This window comes from Taurulus bubalis (genome assembly GCF_910589615.1).
Source record: "Taurulus bubalis genome assembly, chromosome: 13".
NCBI lineage: Eukaryota > Metazoa > Chordata > Actinopteri > Perciformes > Cottidae > Taurulus > Taurulus bubalis.
The window spans coordinates 14,228,604-14,245,743 of NC_136601.1; the positions used below are offsets into that span (position 1 = coordinate 14,228,604).

Consider the following 17,140-nt stretch of genomic DNA (forward strand, 5'->3'; position numbering starts at 1 on the left):
TATACTTGCTTTGTTATGAATGCAGCATCATTAGGTTTGACGAAAACTATTAGCACTTATAATCAATCATAACCAGAGAATGGAGCACTGCAAGGTAAAAAAAAAAAAAGCGATAAACAGAATTGCATCTTCTTCAGGACGATTACTTAAATAATATGGAAGGTGTTCCTACCTCAGGAGGGGAATCACAATCTCCAAACACCTCAGCAAAGTCTGATGGACTTTTCCTCAGAGTCTGGTCAGCAGGCAGTGTGTTGTCATTGTAAGAACTCACGAACTTAAAGTCGCTGGTTCGAGAACCTGTTGTCAGGTACGCGTCATAATTGTAGGTGCTGCGTAAAGTGCCTGTGCCGTCAACGTCTGCGTAATTAGGAGGGAGATACGCGCTGGGGATGGCAACTGCTCCATCAAACAACAGTCTGGGCTTTCTCCTGCGACAAAACCTCACACCCATGATGATGATGATGAAGGTCAGGAAAAAGGTGGACACAGACACCAGCGCGATGATCAGATAATAGGTCAGTTTGGAGTTCTTCTCGTCATAAGAAATATCCTTCAGTTCTGGAACCTCAGCCAAGTTATCAGAAATAAGTAAATACATGGAGCAGGTGGCAGAGAGAGAGGGCTGTCCGTTATCTTTCACTGACACAATGAGGTTCTGTTTCATGCTGTCAGACTCAGAAATGTCCCGCTGGGTCCTGATCTCTCCGCTGTGGAGACCAATAGTGAAAAGATCCGGATCAGTGGATTTGACTATATGAAAGGACAGCCAGGCGTTCTGTCCGGAGTCCGCGTCCACCGCTATCACTTTGGACACCAGAGAGCCTCCGTGTGCAGCTTTGGGGACCAGCTCGGTCATGAAGGAGTTGCCCTCCGGGGCGGGGTACAGTATCAGAGGAGAGTTGTCATTCACATCCGATACGAACACACTGACGGTCACGTTGCTGCTGAGAGGAGGAGAGCCGTTGTCTCTGGCCATCACGTGCACTTTAAAACTCCTGAACTGTTCATAATCAAACGACCTCACAGCGTGGATCACCCCCGTGTCTCCGTTAACAGAGAGATAGGAGGACACCGGGGCACCGTTCACCTCACCAGGTAACAGAGAATAAATCACTGTACCGTTTTGTCTCCAGTCGGGGTCTCGAGCAGTAACGGAACATAAAGTGGAGCCAGGTTTGTTATTTTCAGTCACATAAGCGCTGTAGGACTGCTCCTCAAACACAGGTGGGTTGTCGTTGATGTCTGCTACAGACAACTGGACAGTTTTAGAGGAGGACAGAGGTGGAGAGCCCTCGTCAGTGGCAGTGATTGTAATGTTGTAATCAGACTGTAGTTCACGGTCCAGTTGTCCTGTGGTCACCAGAGAATAATAGTTTTTAATAGAAGGAACCAACTTAAAAGGGACGTTTTGCTGAATGGAGCAGCGGACCTGTCTGTTAGTCTCAGAGTCTCTATCCTGCACGTTGATGATGCCCACCTCTGTACCAGGTGACACGTTCTCGGGTATGGGTCTAGTCAGGGATTTTAAAGTGATAGCAGGGGGGTTATCATTTACATCTGTTATATCTAAAAGCACTGTACAATACGAGGTAAGTCCTGGTCCATCTTTTACTCTTATTCGCAATTCAATGGAGGTCTCCGTTTCGTAATCGATAGAGCCGACTACTCGTATGTCTCCTGTCTTTTGATCAAGTGAGAACAACGAGACATGGTCATCAGAAACATGATCAAAATTGTACGTAATATCACCATTGGGTCCCGCGTCTGCATCAGATGCACTCACTGTAATGATCACTGTGCCTGAAGATGCGTTTTCAGGAAGACTGGCTTCATAAACGGCCTGGCTAAACACTGGAGCGTTATCATTAGCATCCAGTACTGTCACGTGAATAATTGCAGTACCGGATTTCTGAGGAGAACCACCATCTAGAGCTGTCATAACTAATTTTAGTTCTCTCTCTTGCTCTCGGTCTAATTCTTTTACCAAAACCAATTCAGGGTGTTTCCTTCCACTGCCCCCATCTACATTAATAGTGAAATGTTCATTACTTTGTAAATCGTAGCGCTGTACAGTATTTGTACCAATATCTGCATCATGGGCTTCAGTGAGTAAGAATGTAGCTCCTTTGTCTGCTGATTCTCTTATTTCAAATGAAATCAAGTCCTCGCTAAACTGTGGGGCGTTGTCGTTTATATCTTGCACGTGAATATTGATACGATGAAGCTCTAAAGGGTTTTCCAAAACAAGCTCCTCTTTTAAAACGCACGTCGCCTTCTTGCCACAAAGACCTTCTCTGTCGACCCGGTCAGTAATAATCAGATCCCCGGTGCTCAGATTAATATCACAATACCGCTTGTCATTCCTGTCTGTGTCAATGCGAGCTTTACGCGAGGAAAGTGTGGCAATTCCGAGGCCGACGTCTTTGGCGATATTTCCAATCAAAGACCCGCGCTTCATCTCCTCTGCAATGGAGTAGCTCACATCTCCATATGCGAAACGCACGCTGAAGAAAAGGAAAACACAAAAGCGATTCATAGAAAATCCCCTGTGCACCGTGTGCTCCATGATCGACCGGGCGTTCAGCCTTCCCTGTCCAATTATTCCAAAGTGATCACTGACGGTTGTATTCCTCGTTGTAATTAGCTGTCTGAAAATCGTCCATAAAGTCCTTTTGTGTTGCCCTTAACTGAGAGGCACACCGCAGCACAATAACGTTTTGCAATGGAGGAAATGAATGGATTAAGCTGTGGACACGTTCGGCCTTTGTTGGTGCACAGTGACACCAAGAGTTTCAATCCGTTATCGCACTACTAACTTAAACAAGTTGACAACTTCACTGGCTCTATCAAGGCAAAGCATAATGCTATTCAGTCATGTTGTGTTTCTCATAACACTGTCATATAGATTGTGTAACAGGTGTGTCCTACAGGGCTGACTGGGCTGTTGTGATTGGCTAATCAAATGTATGTGCATGCCACATTTGTAGTGGCTCCTGTGAGATCTATTGACCACTATACTACTACTATATGTTCTGCATTGTGTGCTTCATAAACTGTCGGTAAAACAAATTGACTCTTCATAATACTACAAAAAGCACCATAGTACACAATACCAATTGGATTAAATAACCCTTCACAATTTAATTAAAAGATGAAATAATGTGTTCACATAGTTTCTGATGAACTGAATTAAAAAAGGAAGCAGAAAATTGCACCATAAACCCAAACTAAACACATGAATGTTCGGTTACAATGAAACACAAAGCACAGTATTCATTTCTTTGGCATATTTTCATATTAGAAACCAGCCTGACTCAATTTAACATCCCAGACAGGGGCAAATAAGTATGTTAAAAGGGAAACTCACAGACCGATATCACCAACATTTCTGCAGGAGAAATATTGTTTCAAAGTGCTCACGCATTCTAAAAGCTGGATTTTCTTTTCAATGTGTAGAAAATATGTTGGATTAAAGCTGAAGTATAATTAAACTCATACTGTATTTTTAAAACCATACAAAATAAAAAATACAAATATATAAGCTACAACCTAAAATTATAATGTAGTATATACTGAGTGAAAATTAACCAGCTGAAGAATTTATGAATCATTTAACTTGTTAAAGCCAGCACCTTAAAAAAAACAGAACCAAAGAAAGGTATCCATTATGACACATTACTTTTATACTAGCCAATAAAAGTGTCCAGTACATGTTCAATGTGGCTGAGCAGATAGCTGATGAAAATCCTCCAAATACATGGCATACTGGTGTAACATTATCACAAAGACATTAGTGTGACAGTACAGTGCAACTCAGTCACCCACAATCTGCCTTTCTACATGATAGTCATGTTGCTCGTCACTGAGCACCAAGGCAAGAGCTTACTTTATGACTCTGCTTTTTTACATTTGAAAAAAGTAAATTGCAAATGTGTCTCTACTAAATTGTGTTGTCCAACAAATATGAGTGAGTTTATGTTGTGATTAATTTTTAAAGAGCAGTCTGTCATTTCTAAATTCACCCAATCACTATGAGGTATTCAGTGAAAGTATGTAGCACTGAGGCTATCATCAACTCATCTATTTGAAGTTTAAAAATACAGACAAACAATTACGCTGACAGTACAAATGCTGTTCAGTACAAAAGCTTACTGTTTTTGATGCAAAATGCTGTATAGTTCACAGCTGGAATAATGAAAAAACATAACCAACCCATTGCATTTTCATGAAGAAGAGCCAGACTAATACATACAGCTCAGCCCCTGTAGTTCACCTTTCCTCAACAACCAGTGTGGCCACAAATACATTGATTGACAATATGAGAAAGTTTCAACCGAACACATTTCAAAGCCCCCATGCAAAGTATTGTTCTGCTTGCTTAATATAGTTGAACACTCAGGTCTGAACTTGTAAGCAGTCACTACAAAAACCTTCTATTCAAGGGTATAGTCGTCATAAAATGTAACAGCTTTGAGTTGGATTAGAGTAATCAAACTCGCCATAAGTGGAGTACTTTCCTATGTGCATTCATATTGTTGCCACATACTGTACAATATACCAATTGAAGCTCAACTTGTAAGACATATATGTTTCTGAAAACATGATCAATATATGATATACTTTGATGCATTAAGCACCTCAGGTTCATTACATATACACATTTGATAAATTGTCTGTATACAGTTGTAACTGCATGTTTACAATGGCACTAACTTAGTGAAATATGGCAAATTTTACCATAAACATAGTCGAATCCAATGACATATGTGAAGCAAAAAAACTGATTTACACATATAATACACCTGCAATGCTTTGTTCTTACTTGCAGTTATATCTGAATATTGTTTAAGATTATGCTACAGCTCGTAATCCATAAATCATTGAAAAATATAATTTAAGTGGAGCAAAATTTTTTGTTTTTTTAATGATCAAATAAAACGATAAAATTGTAGAGCGATAACCATATATGTTGTGATGATCGTCTGAAATACTTCCAGAAAGTACTTCTTCAGCACTAAAACCAGGATTATAAAGATTAGGCCAAGAAAACTAAATAATGAAACATAGACCTCAAGCAGGCATGTGGACAGCCCGAAAGGTGTATCAACCAACTTGGATTGAAACATAGTTATTTAACTTTGAATCCATGTGAAAACATTTATAGCTACTGTGAAATGATACTAAGCAGTGTTTTAGAGGACAACTTTGGACCCCAAATACCAGGAAAAAGTCAGCTGTAATTGGGAAGTTATATAAAAAAGATAGAATCATGAAGCAGCAAAGCATAATAAGTTGGGTCCTACCTCGAGGGACTCCTCTGAATCACGGAATACTTCAGCAAAGTCTGATGGACTTTTCCTCAGAGTCTGGTCAGCAGGCAGTGTGTTGTCATTGTAAGAACTCACGAACTTAAAGTCGCTGGTCCGAGAACCGGTTGTCAGGTACGCGTCATAATTGTAGGTGCTGCGTAAAGTGCCTGTGCCGTCAACGTCTGCGTAATTAGGAGGGAGATACGCGCTGGGGATGGCAACTGCTCCATCAAACAACAGTCTGGGCTTTCTCCTGCGACAAAACCTCACACCCATGATGATGATGATGAAGGTCAGGAAAAAGGTGGACACAGACACCAGCGCGATGATCAGATAAGAGGTCAGTTTGGAGTTCTTCTCGTCATAAGAAATGTCCTTCAGTTCTGGAACCTCAGCCAAGTTATCAGAAATAAGTAAATACATGGAGCAGGTGGCAGAGAGAGAGGGCTGTCCGTTATCTTTCACTGACACAATGAGGTTCTGTTTCATGCTGTCAGACTCAGAAATGTCCCGCTGGGTCCTGATCTCTCCGCTGTGGAGACCAATAGTGAAAAGACCCGGATCAGTGGACTTGACTATATGAAAGGACAGCCAGGCGTTCTGTCCGGAGTCCGCGTCCACCGCTATCACTTTGGACACCAGAGAGCCTCCGTGTGCAGCTTTGGGGACCAGCTCGGTCATGAAGGAGTTGCCCTCCGGGGCGGGGTACAGTATCTGAGGAGAGTTGTCATTCACATCCGATACGAACACACTGACGGTCACGTTGCTGCTGAGAGGAGGAGAGCCGTTGTCTCTGGCCATCACGTGCACTTTAAAACTCCGGAACTGTTCATAATCAAACGACCTCACAGCGTGGATCACCCCCGTGTCTCCGTTAACAGAGAGATAGGAGGACACCGGGGCACCGTTCACCTCACCAGGTAACAGAGAATAAATCACTGTGCCGTTTTGTCTCCAGTCGGGGTCTCGAGCAGTAACGGAACATAAAGTGGAGCCAGGTTTGTTATTTTCAGTCACATAAGCGCTGTAGGACTGCTCCTCAAACACAGGTGGGTTGTCGTTGATGTCTGCTACAGACAACTGGACAGTTTTAGAGGAGGACAGAGGTGGAGAGCCCTCGTCAGTGGCAGTGATTGTAATGTTGTAATCAGACTCTAGTTCACGGTCCAGTTGTCCTGTGGTCACCAGAGAATAATAGTTTTTAATAGAAGGAACCAACTTAAAAGGGACGTTTTGCTGAATGGAGCAGCGGACCTGTTTGTTATTCCCCGAATCTGCATCTTGCACATATATGATTCCCACCTCTGTTCCAGGTGACACATTCTCAGGTGTGGGATTTGCTAATGAATTAATATGTATCACTGGGGCATTATCATTCACATCAGTGATATCTATTACTACCTTTGTCTCTGAAGAAAGGCCATAACCATCCTTTCCCTCAATGAGCATTTCAAATTTAGTTTCTTCTTCATAGTCAACATGTTTTGCTACTGTAATTTCTCCAGTATGTTCATTCAATGACAATATTTCTTTAGCGCTATCACTTATTGCACTGAAATCATATGTTACTTTACCATTCACACCTTCATCTGCATCAGTAGCACTCACTGCCACTACCACCGTGTCTACAGGAGAGTTTTCAGGTATAGTCGCCTCGTAAACGGCCTGGCTGAACACTGGGGCGTTATCATTAGCATCCAGCACAGTGATTTGAATGACAGCGGTAGCTGATCTCTGTGGGTTACCACCATCGACGGCTGTCAGCAATAAGATCACCTCTTGCTCTTCTTCACGATCTAATTCTCTATCCAGAATGATCTCACTGTATTTTGTACCAACAGAATTAGTAAGTACGTTGAGGGCAAAATAATTGTTTTTTTGTAAAACGTAGTTTTGCACAGCGTTTTGTCCGATGTCTGCATCGCGTGCTGCATTTATTCTATAGCGAGATCCTTTGGGAGCAGATTCCCGTATTTCCAATTTAACAGCGTCCTTAGCAAAGACTGGTGGGTTGTCATTTACATCCTGGATTTGGACAGATATCCGGTGCGATTCGAGTGGGTCCTCTAGTACCAATTCACATTTCAAAATGCATGACATTTTCGCTCCACAGAGCTCCTCTCGGTCAATTCGATCAGCGACGACCAGTTCTCCGGTAACGAGGTTAATCTCACAATAACGTTTACGGTTCCCTTCGAGAATAATTCGAGCCTTCCGATGTGGAAGTCTGCTTACTTGAAGCCCAAGATCCTTGGCTATGTTTCCAATCACTGAACCGCGTTTCATCTCCTCCGGAAAAGAATAGCTCACATCGCCATGAGCCAGCTGTAATCCCAATAGCAAAAGAAGTGAACCGCAGAAAAGGTTCACATGCAATCCGTTGTATGCCATCCTCCAGCAATTAAAATCCATCAACGATTACAAAGACGTGATCAGTATTCCCCACAAACACACAAGAAATGCACATACGTGAATGATCCAAGTGTCATGGCAAACAATGAGCAAGAACACTGTGGGTGGAGACGAGTTCATATGCAGCCTATTTCCCTTTTCGACTGGTAGACAGCGACACTCTCAGCATCTTCGAAATATTACAAAATATAGTCACCATGCATGTTGTTATTAAAACAAATGTAACTCAATTGATCTAAAAGCACATTGCGTCAGTGGACAAACAAGTAACATGAAGTGCCAGATTCGGAGTTTGTCATGTACAGCGAAATTCTTCACGAAGAAAAACAAAATTGAAGTAAATGTCAAATAGAAACACTCCCTAATGTTGTTTTATAATGGAACAAAACTGTCCTGTATTTGATTGTAGGATATTAGTAAGTGTTTCTACAATGTGTATGTCCTTAATTAAAAGAGCTTTAACTTTAAGAAATACCTGAAACTATAATGCAATGTAAAACCTCACCGCAAAAAACAGCCGTGACGAGAACATCAATTGAACACATATCAAGTAAAAATGATTGGAACAGAATAGAATATCATTTTTGATTGTTGCATTCGATTGCATTGCAAGTAGGCTCTATTCTCATCAAAATAGTGCTTTATGTAATAATGTTCGAGTCTCTGAGTACATCCAAAATGTACATTTAGTATAAGAAAAATTACAAGATTCAATACAATGCTCGACTGTAATAATAAACAAGAATTTCGAGTAATAACCAAACACTACATGTTACGTTACATCTTGTATATACTCTTTTAAAAGATCCGTTTGATTTCAAAAGGCCTGAATTTGTGGATGAGCTGTTCTGTTAAGGACCATGGACAGCGACCGATGCGAAAATAAATACTTGTGGTTTGAATTAAATGTTCAAAAGCTAACACATTGATATATTTACATGTGTTTACATTTATAATTTGAATTTAATGTCATTGCATCCTCGGTAATTCGGGTCAATGGGGTTGTTATACTTTGCTAATATAAAGATGTATGAAGGTGAAGCCTACCTCCGGTGAATCCAGTGATGCCCCAAATACTTCAGCAAAGTCTGATGGACTTTTCCTCAGAGTCTGGTCAGCAGGCAGTGTGTTGTCATTGTAAGAACTCACGAACTTAAAGTCGCTGGTTCGAGAACCTGTTGTCAGGTACGCGTCATAATTGTAGGTGCTGCGTAAAGTTCCTGTGCCGTCAACGTCTGCGTAATTAGGAGGGAGATACGCGCTGGGGATGGCAACTGCTCCATCAAACAACAGTCTGGGCTTTCTCCTGCGACAAAACCTCACACCCAGGATGATGATGATGAAGGTCAGGAAAAAGGTGGACACAGACACCAGCGCGATGATCAGATAAGAGGTCAGTTTGGAGTTCTTCTCGTCATAAGAAATGTCCTTCAGTTCTGGAACCTCAGCCAAGTTATCAGAAATAAGTAAATACATGGAGCAGGTGGCAGAGAGAGAGGGCTGTCCGTTATCTTTCACTGACACAATGAGGTTCTGTTTCATGCTGTCAGACTCAGAAATGTCCCGCTGGGTCCTGATCTCTCCGCTGTGGAGACCAATAGTGAAAAGACCCGGATCAGTGGATTTGACTATATGAAAGGACAGCCAGGCATTCTGTCCGGAGTCCGCGTCCACCGCTATCACTTTGGACACCAGAGAGCCTCCGTGTGCAGCTTTGGGGACCAGCTCGGTCATGAAGGAGTTGCCCTCCGGGGCGGGGTACAGTATCAGAGGAGAGTTGTCATTCACATCCGATACGAACACACTGACGGTCACGTTGCTGCTGAGAGGAGGAGAGCCGTTGTCTCTGGCCATCACGTGCACTTTAAAACTCCTGAACTGTTCATAATCAAACGACCTCATAGCGTGGACCACCCCCGTGTCTCCGTTAACAGAGAGATAGGAGGACACCGGGGCACCGTTCACCTCACCAGGTAACAGAGAATAAATCACTGTGCCGTTTTGTCTCCAGTCGGGGTCTCGAGCAGTAACGGAACATAAAGTGGAGCCAGGTTTGTTATTTTCAGTCACATAAGCGCTGTAGGACTGCTCCTCAAACACAGGTGGGTTGTCGTTGATGTCTGCTACAGACAACTGGACAGTTTTAGAGGAGGACAGAGGTGGAGAGCCCTCGTCAGTGGCAGTGATTGTAATGTTGTAATCAGACTGTAGTTCACGGTCCAGTTGTCCTGTGGTCACCAGAGAATAATAGTTTTTAATAGAAGGAACCAACTTAAAAGGGACGTTTTGCTGAATGGAGCAGCGGACCTGTCTGTTAGTCTCAGAGTCTCTATCCTGCACGTTGATGATGCCCACCTCTGTACCAGGTGACACGTTCTCAGGTATGGGGCTAGTCAGTGATTTCAGATGTATCACTGGAGCATTATCATTTTCATCAGATAGTTCTATGAAAACCTTGGCATAAGAACTTAATCCGAGTCCGTCTTTTGCCATGACGCGCAGTTCAAATGATGTTTTCTTCTCATAGTCTGTGGAGCCAATTACTCTTATTTCTCCAGTTTTACTGTCAATAGAAAACAGTTTTTCATCTGTAACTGAAACATAACCAAGGTCATATGTTACGTCTCCATTCACGCCACCATCTGCATCAGTAGCACTTACTGAAACCACTATAGTGTCAAGAGGAGAGTTTTCAGGCAGACTGGATTTATAAACGGCTTGACTGAACACTGGGGCGTTATCGTTAGCATCCAGTACTGTCACGTGTATCATTACAGTACCTGATCTTTGAGGAGAGCCTCCATCTAAAGCTGTTAAAAGCAAAGCAATCTCTTGCGTTGTCTCTCTGTCAAGTCTATTATCTAGAACAAGTTCAACTTTGTTCACATCGACCATTAGAATAAAATGAGCATTACTGTGTAGGCTGTACCTCTGAACAGAATTTTGACCAACATCCGCGTCATGTGCTTCCTCCATTAAGAAACGAGTGCCCTTCTCAGCGGACTCGCTTATTTCCATCCAAATTAAATCTCTTCTGAATTGTGGGGAGTTGTCATTTATATCTTGGACGTGGAGATTTATACGATGCAATTCTAACGGATTCTCCAGTACGAGTTCCAGGACTATAATGCAAGATGGTTTAGTGCCACAAAGACTCTCTCTGTCAAGCCGCTCAGCAACACTTAATTCCCCGGTTTTCAAACTGATAACACAATATCGTTCGTTATTGCCTTCGGAATCAATGCGGGCCTTGCGAGTTGACAGGGTGGCTACATCCAGACCAAGATCTTTAGCTATATTTCCAATGACAGTTCCTGGTTTCATCTCTTCTGGGATGGAAAAGCTCACCTCGGCAAATACGGTTTGCAACGCAAGTAGACAGATGACAAAGCGAGTAACCAGGCCAAGCTTGGCAAATCCTTTGGGTTCCATAATTAAAAATGACAAATATCCGCAGGAAAAATAAAATATTTGAAGGTCTTTAGTTCAACTCTCTAATACGTTTGAGGTGGACAAATTCAGCCAAATAAAAACACAGAAATCAGCAACACGATCCCGACGCTCGTTCAACTGCCGCAACATAACTGGAAATACAAAGCTGAGGAACAATGGGTGGAGACGTTCTGCTACACAGCATTGCAACATTCCAGTTAACTGGCAGATAGCGACACATTGTGTCCGTTTGAGAAAGAGCATGTGATGAAATGATATCGGGGTGAAAGCTTGATGGCGAGATGTTGAGATATCTCCTCAGCATGGAGAGATGTGACTCTGCAGATTAGTGTGTGTGTGTGTGTGTGTGTGTGTGTGTGTGTGTGTGTGTGTGTGTGTGTGTGTGTGTGTGTGTGTGTGTGTGTGTGTGTGTGATGAGATGAAATAGTGTGTAGTCCAGTTTCGTTCATTCAGTTATTGTTTCAGTAATGTAACAGTAAAAGCTTCATGCTCGTTGCATTGATTGAGTCAGACAAGGATTTCATTCAAAGTAAAGGAACGGGAATTTCAAAGATTAAGTTCCCAAAAAAATATTGTTCGTTTACATTTTCATGACGTGTGTCTTAAACATGAATTGATAACCTAAAGAGCGTATTGAGACATGCATTAGAACTGCCTTGCTCTTCCAGGTTTTAAGCACCATGGACAGAGCTGCTTCTCCTAAATCAAGACTATAAGTCTGCTGTTAAAAAAACAACCTTATCTCTAAAAAAAAATGTATTTGCTTGATTAGTGATAATGTCAAAAGCAGAGACGCTTGCATAAAAGACCACCTATACGTTACTCGTCCTGTGGCAGAACTCGGTTTCTAAGAAAATGTATACTGGTGTTGGTAACTGTTAACTAGTTTGATTTAAACATGTTACTAATACCAAGGGGAGTTGCTGATATGCATCAGTATGACGGAGCTCAATTGTACTGATTCCGTTGAGGAGAAAAGCGGCGCATTTGTCTGATGTCAAGCAAACTCAAGAGAAAGCATATTTGCTCACGTTTGAAACAATGTCACTAAAACGGCAATTGTCAATAACTACAAATGAGTCGTTGCACTGTCGAAACATCCACGTCTCGCTATTTCAGGTCTGTGCAGGAACTTCCACAAACACATGCTAACCGAATACTATAACACAATATGAAGATGTGAAAATATGAAGAGTGCAAAAGACAGGTGCATGTTAGAAGGGATGGGAGTGCTAGAGAAGTTATTATATACATGTTTTTAAATAATGACTTCTAGGACCTCTTGCGCTAGTTGAACTGAATTATTTAAACCAGATAAAGATAAACAACATGTTTAAATTGTTTCACACAGACCGCATGTACACATTTGGATTTGATTGCAATGGGGAGGGTTTCTACTGTGCTGTTAATGTTAACTTGCTTAACTTGAAACCATCTGGAATAAACAAAAACAATGCTTTATAGGAAGGAGCTCCATTAGTATGATTTCAAGAGATTAATAACAACAAAAACGTTATTTGTCTTGTGTGGATGACCATGGAGAGGGGCACATTCTACGTCACTGCAAGACCAAGTTACATCAACCTATTCATTCATAATTTAAACAAAGGAAACATAGTATATCGTATCTTAAATGAGCGATCAAAATTCGACCAAATTGTAAGACTTTTTTAGTCAATCAGGATTGAAACTTGTCGATAAATATACTGTCGTATTCTTACCTCTGGAGAATTATCAGAATCGACAAAAGCTTCAGCAAAGTCTGATGGACTTTTCCTCAGAGTCTGGTCAGCAGACAGTGTGTTGTCATTGTAAGAACTCACGAACTTAAAGTCACTGGTTCGAGAACCTGTTGTCAGGTACGCGTCATAATTGTAGGTGCTGCGTAAAGTTCCTGTGCCGTCAACGTCTGTGTAATTAGGAGGGAGATACGCGCTGGGGATGGCAACTGCTCCATCAAACAACAGCCTGGGCTTTCTCCTGCGACAAAACCTCACACCCAGGATGATGATGATGAAGGTCAGAAAAAAGGTGGACACAGACACCAGCGCGATGATCAGATAAGAGGTCAGTTTGGAGTTTTTCTCGTCATAAGAAATGTCCTTCAGTTCTGGAACCTCAGCCAAGTTATCGGAAATAAGTAAATACATGGAGCAGGTGGCAGAGAGAGAGGGCTGTCCGTTATCTTTCACTGACACAATGAGGTTCTGTTTCATGCTGTCAGACTCAGAAATGTCCCGCTGGGTCCTGATCTCTCCGCTGTGGAGACCAATAGTGAAAAGACCCGGATCAGTGGACTTGACTATATGAAAGGACAGCCAGGCGTTCTGTCCGGAGTCCGCGTCCACCGCTATCACTTTGGACACCAGAGAGCCTCCGTGTGCAGCTTTGGGGACCAGCTCGGTCATGAAGGAGTTGCCCTCCGGGGCGGGGTACAGTATCTGAGGAGAGTTGTCATTCACATCCGATACGAACACACTGACGGTCACGTTGCTGCTGAGAGGAGGAGAGCCGTTGTCTCTGGCCATCACGTGCACTTTAAAACTCCTGAACTGTTCATAATCAAACGACCTCACAGCGTGGATCACCCCCGTGTCTCCGTTAACAGAGAGATAGGAGGACACCGGAGCACCGTTCACCTCACCAGGTAACAGAGAATAAATCACTGTACCGTTTTGTCTCCAGTCGGGGTCTCGAGCAATAACGGAACATAAAGTGGAGCCAGGTTTGTTATTTTCAGTCACATAAGCGCTGTAGGACTGCTCCTCAAACACAGGTGGGTTGTCGTTGATGTCTGCTACAGACAACTGGACAGTTTTAGAGGAGGACAGAGGTGGAGAGCCCTCGTCAGTGGCAGTGATTGTAATGTTGTAATCAGACTCTAGTTCACGGTCCAGTTGTCCTGTGGTCACCAGAGAATAATAGTTTTTAATAGAAGGAACCAACTTGAAAGGGACGTTTTGCTGAATGGAGCAGCGGACCTGTCTGTTAGTCTCAGAGTCTCTATCCTGCACGTTGATGATGCCCACCTCTGTACCAGGTGACACGTTCTCAGGTATGGGGTTATTGAGAGATTTTAAATTGATTTCTGGTGGGTTGTCATTAACATCGGAGATTTCAATTATCACTTTGGAATCTGAGGTTAGGCCATATCCATCTTTGGCCTCTACCCGCATTTCATGTATTGACTCTTTTTCGAAATCCAAAGGCCCTATAACTTTAAGTTCACCTGTTTTGTGATTCAAAGCAAATGCTCTTCTACTTGTTTCTGAGATACGACTTAATTCATAAGTCACCTCACCATTTAAACCTTCATCTGCATCAGTTGCAGCCACTGTAACAACTACAGTATCAAGAGGCGAGTTTTCAGGCAGACTGGCTGTATACACTGTCTGGCTAAATACTGGGGGGTTATCATTAGCATCCAGTACAGTCACATGCACGGTTGCAGTGCCAGTTCTTTGAGGACTGCCTCCGTCAAGAGCAGTGAGCAATAATCTCAATTCCTTCTGTTCTTCACGGTCTAATTCATTATTCAACACTAGCTCTGCAAATTTCCCCCCATCTGATTTTGACTGAATTTTCAATACTAAATAATTGTTTGTCTGTAATGCATAGCTTTGAACGGTGTTCTGCCCGATATCTATATCATGTGCCTCCAAAACACGAAAGCGAGATCCTTTTACAGCCAATTCATTGATTTCGATCTTGATTTCATCTTTTGTGAAAACAGGCGGATTATCATTTATATCGTTTATTTGTAGTGAAATACGGTGCAACTCCAGAGGTGCCTCTAAGATTAACTCAAATTTCAGAATACACGATGCCTTTTCGCCGCAAAGCGCCTCTCTGTCAATTCGTTCAGCAACAATCAAATCTCCAGTGTTAAGATTAATGTCACAGTACCGTTCACGGTTCAGATCGCTGTCAATGCGGGCCTTTCGAGCAGATAACTTCCCCACGTTCAATCCGAGGTCTTTTGCTATATTTCCTATGACAGATCCGGGTTTCATTTCCTCGGAAATAGAAAAGCTTGTGTCTCCATTAACGGTGTGAAGCAGCTGAAGAAAGAAAGAAAACCAGCAAAGCAGGCCAGCCGCTGAATATCCATTGTGTACCATCCTGAGACAAGAACGAAAAACCAGTCGATGGCGTTGATTGGTGTTATTTATCCCCATGCGATTTCCTGTGCGATCCAGTATAACATAAGCCAACAACAGTTGCACTTGCAAACTGTGTATTTGAAGCTAATGGCTGACAAAAGCACACCCAAGTGTACAATTGGTCAAGAAGAATACCAAGCCAGAGTAACAAAGCACGAGCAAGGGGTGGAGACGTGTTTCCTCTGCTTGGTGAATAGCGACACTCTGAGTTCAATTTCATCGCTGCACGTTGAAGTTGAACAGTAAATGTTTTCACTGTAACTATTTTCTTGTTCTATCATGATATGTTAGCACCAATTCAAGCGCAAAAATAGAAGAAAAAAAGAATGGATATTTAAGTCAACGAATAGTTTGAGTTTTACTGGAGATAATAAATACATAAGTTCACAACAAAACGGACAGTTGGCGGCCAAATTGCAAAGCAACCGTATCGGATGGCCCAAACCATTTGAACTCTTGCTACAGAAGATAAATAGTACTGCAGCCCAGTAAAACTTTCGTAGGCGAGGGTAACACCGAGAAAGTGAATGCACAAAAGTATTGAAGAGATGAACATGAGCAGTGATCGAGCGTGGAGGTGTAAAAGGACAAAGTTGCAGAGTGAGGGCTGAAATGATCAGTATATACACACACAAAGCCAATATTATAAAATGAGACATTAGGGGACTCAGTATTTAAGAGAGCGCTCAATGGAAAAATATAACCATAGTGAAATGTGCTGTTATAGAATGTGTTCATGCATCTTAGAGAGCTACCATGCTCATACAAGTGTAGTTCCACTGCATTGCACACATAACATTAACATTATGAAGAAAGAAAACGTTTGATCCTCAATAGAAATTCACTCATTAATAAGAAAATGTGTATGCATCACATTTCAATGTATACTCTTGAAAGAACTATTGCACCACATACAAATGCCTCATCAGAATATATCCAGGGCAAGAGGTGCATATGAAGAGGAATAACTAGTCTTAAAGGAACGAGAAGTCTTTGAGGTATTTTGTAAAGTTTAAACTGAGTACCACAGAATACTGAATAAACAGGGATCAAATCTTAAAACACGTAAATGTGTGTTGTGATCATCCATGTCATACTGAGAGACCTCAGGTTACTGGCTTGTTGTTTACTGGATGGTTACTGGTTTGTTGGATTTTTTAAATATTTGGTATATTTGTGACACTTTACTCTGTGCATAGCAATACTTGTCTCATTTATTTGCAATAAACATTATTTCACGGACAGATGTACTTGATCTTGTTAATTTTAAAATCATATTTTAGTTAATTGGAATGTGTCTTTCACGTTCCCTTCATGTTTACAATAATTATGTGGTAAACAGTGTTAATATGCGTGCCACAACAGGAGTTTAATGTAATAAAACATACACAAAACCTGTGCAGGACCAACTGACATGTGTCTTCATTTGAGACAATTTTGTCAGGACAATATAGCAACAGTTATATGATATACCTACATTTTTTTGAATAGTTGTCAGGCTTGATGGCTTTTCCGAAGGATTTTTAAATCAGATTATTTTACAGTCTTTAAAAATGCATTTTGAGAATGAAACTGAAGAAACATTACACCATAAAGTATCCAGACTTTTGAATATATTTTGTAGACAAAAAAATAAAGCATGAGACCTTTGATTGTACTGATATTGTGAACGCTGGTCGAACATTTAAGTGCAATGTTGGTGCTTCCGAATGTCAACAAAAGGCTTGGTACTATAAAGTATTGAATCCAATCACCAACAAGAATATATGTACATGTATCACAGCGATGTTAATGTATGCG

The 17,140-nt window shown here is 41.8% G+C and overlaps 3 protein-coding genes across 3 annotated transcripts; all 3 read right to left on the reverse strand.

Annotated features, from left to right (window-relative positions):
- Positions 1 to 142: 142 nt before the first annotated feature.
- LOC306745956 (uncharacterized protein) lies at positions 143 to 7,649 on the reverse strand (the record flags this gene model as incomplete). The annotated part of the gene is made up of 3 exons (XM_079228821.1): positions 5,307 to 7,649; positions 2,620 to 2,690; positions 143 to 2,507 (listed from the first exon to the last, which is right to left on the reverse strand). The coding sequence occupies exons 1-3, from the start codon at positions 7,596 to 7,598 to the stop codon at positions 143 to 145; spliced, it is 4,728 nt and encodes a 1,575-aa protein (XP_079084947.1). The 5' UTR covers positions 7,599 to 7,649.
- A 1,080-nt stretch (positions 7,650 to 8,729) lies between these two features.
- LOC306745957 (protocadherin beta-15-like) lies at positions 8,730 to 11,156 on the reverse strand (the record flags this gene model as incomplete). Its single annotated transcript, XM_079228822.1, has 1 exon — positions 8,730 to 11,156. The coding sequence occupies one exon, from the start codon at positions 11,154 to 11,156 to the stop codon at positions 8,730 to 8,732; it is 2,427 nt and encodes an 808-aa protein (XP_079084948.1).
- A 1,691-nt stretch (positions 11,157 to 12,847) lies between these two features.
- Positions 12,848 to 15,298, reverse strand: LOC306745958 (protocadherin beta-15-like; the record flags this gene model as incomplete). Its single annotated transcript, XM_079228823.1, has 1 exon — positions 12,848 to 15,298. The coding sequence occupies one exon, from the start codon at positions 15,296 to 15,298 to the stop codon at positions 12,848 to 12,850; it is 2,451 nt and encodes an 816-aa protein (XP_079084949.1).
- Between the last annotated feature and the right edge of the window lie 1,842 nt (positions 15,299 to 17,140).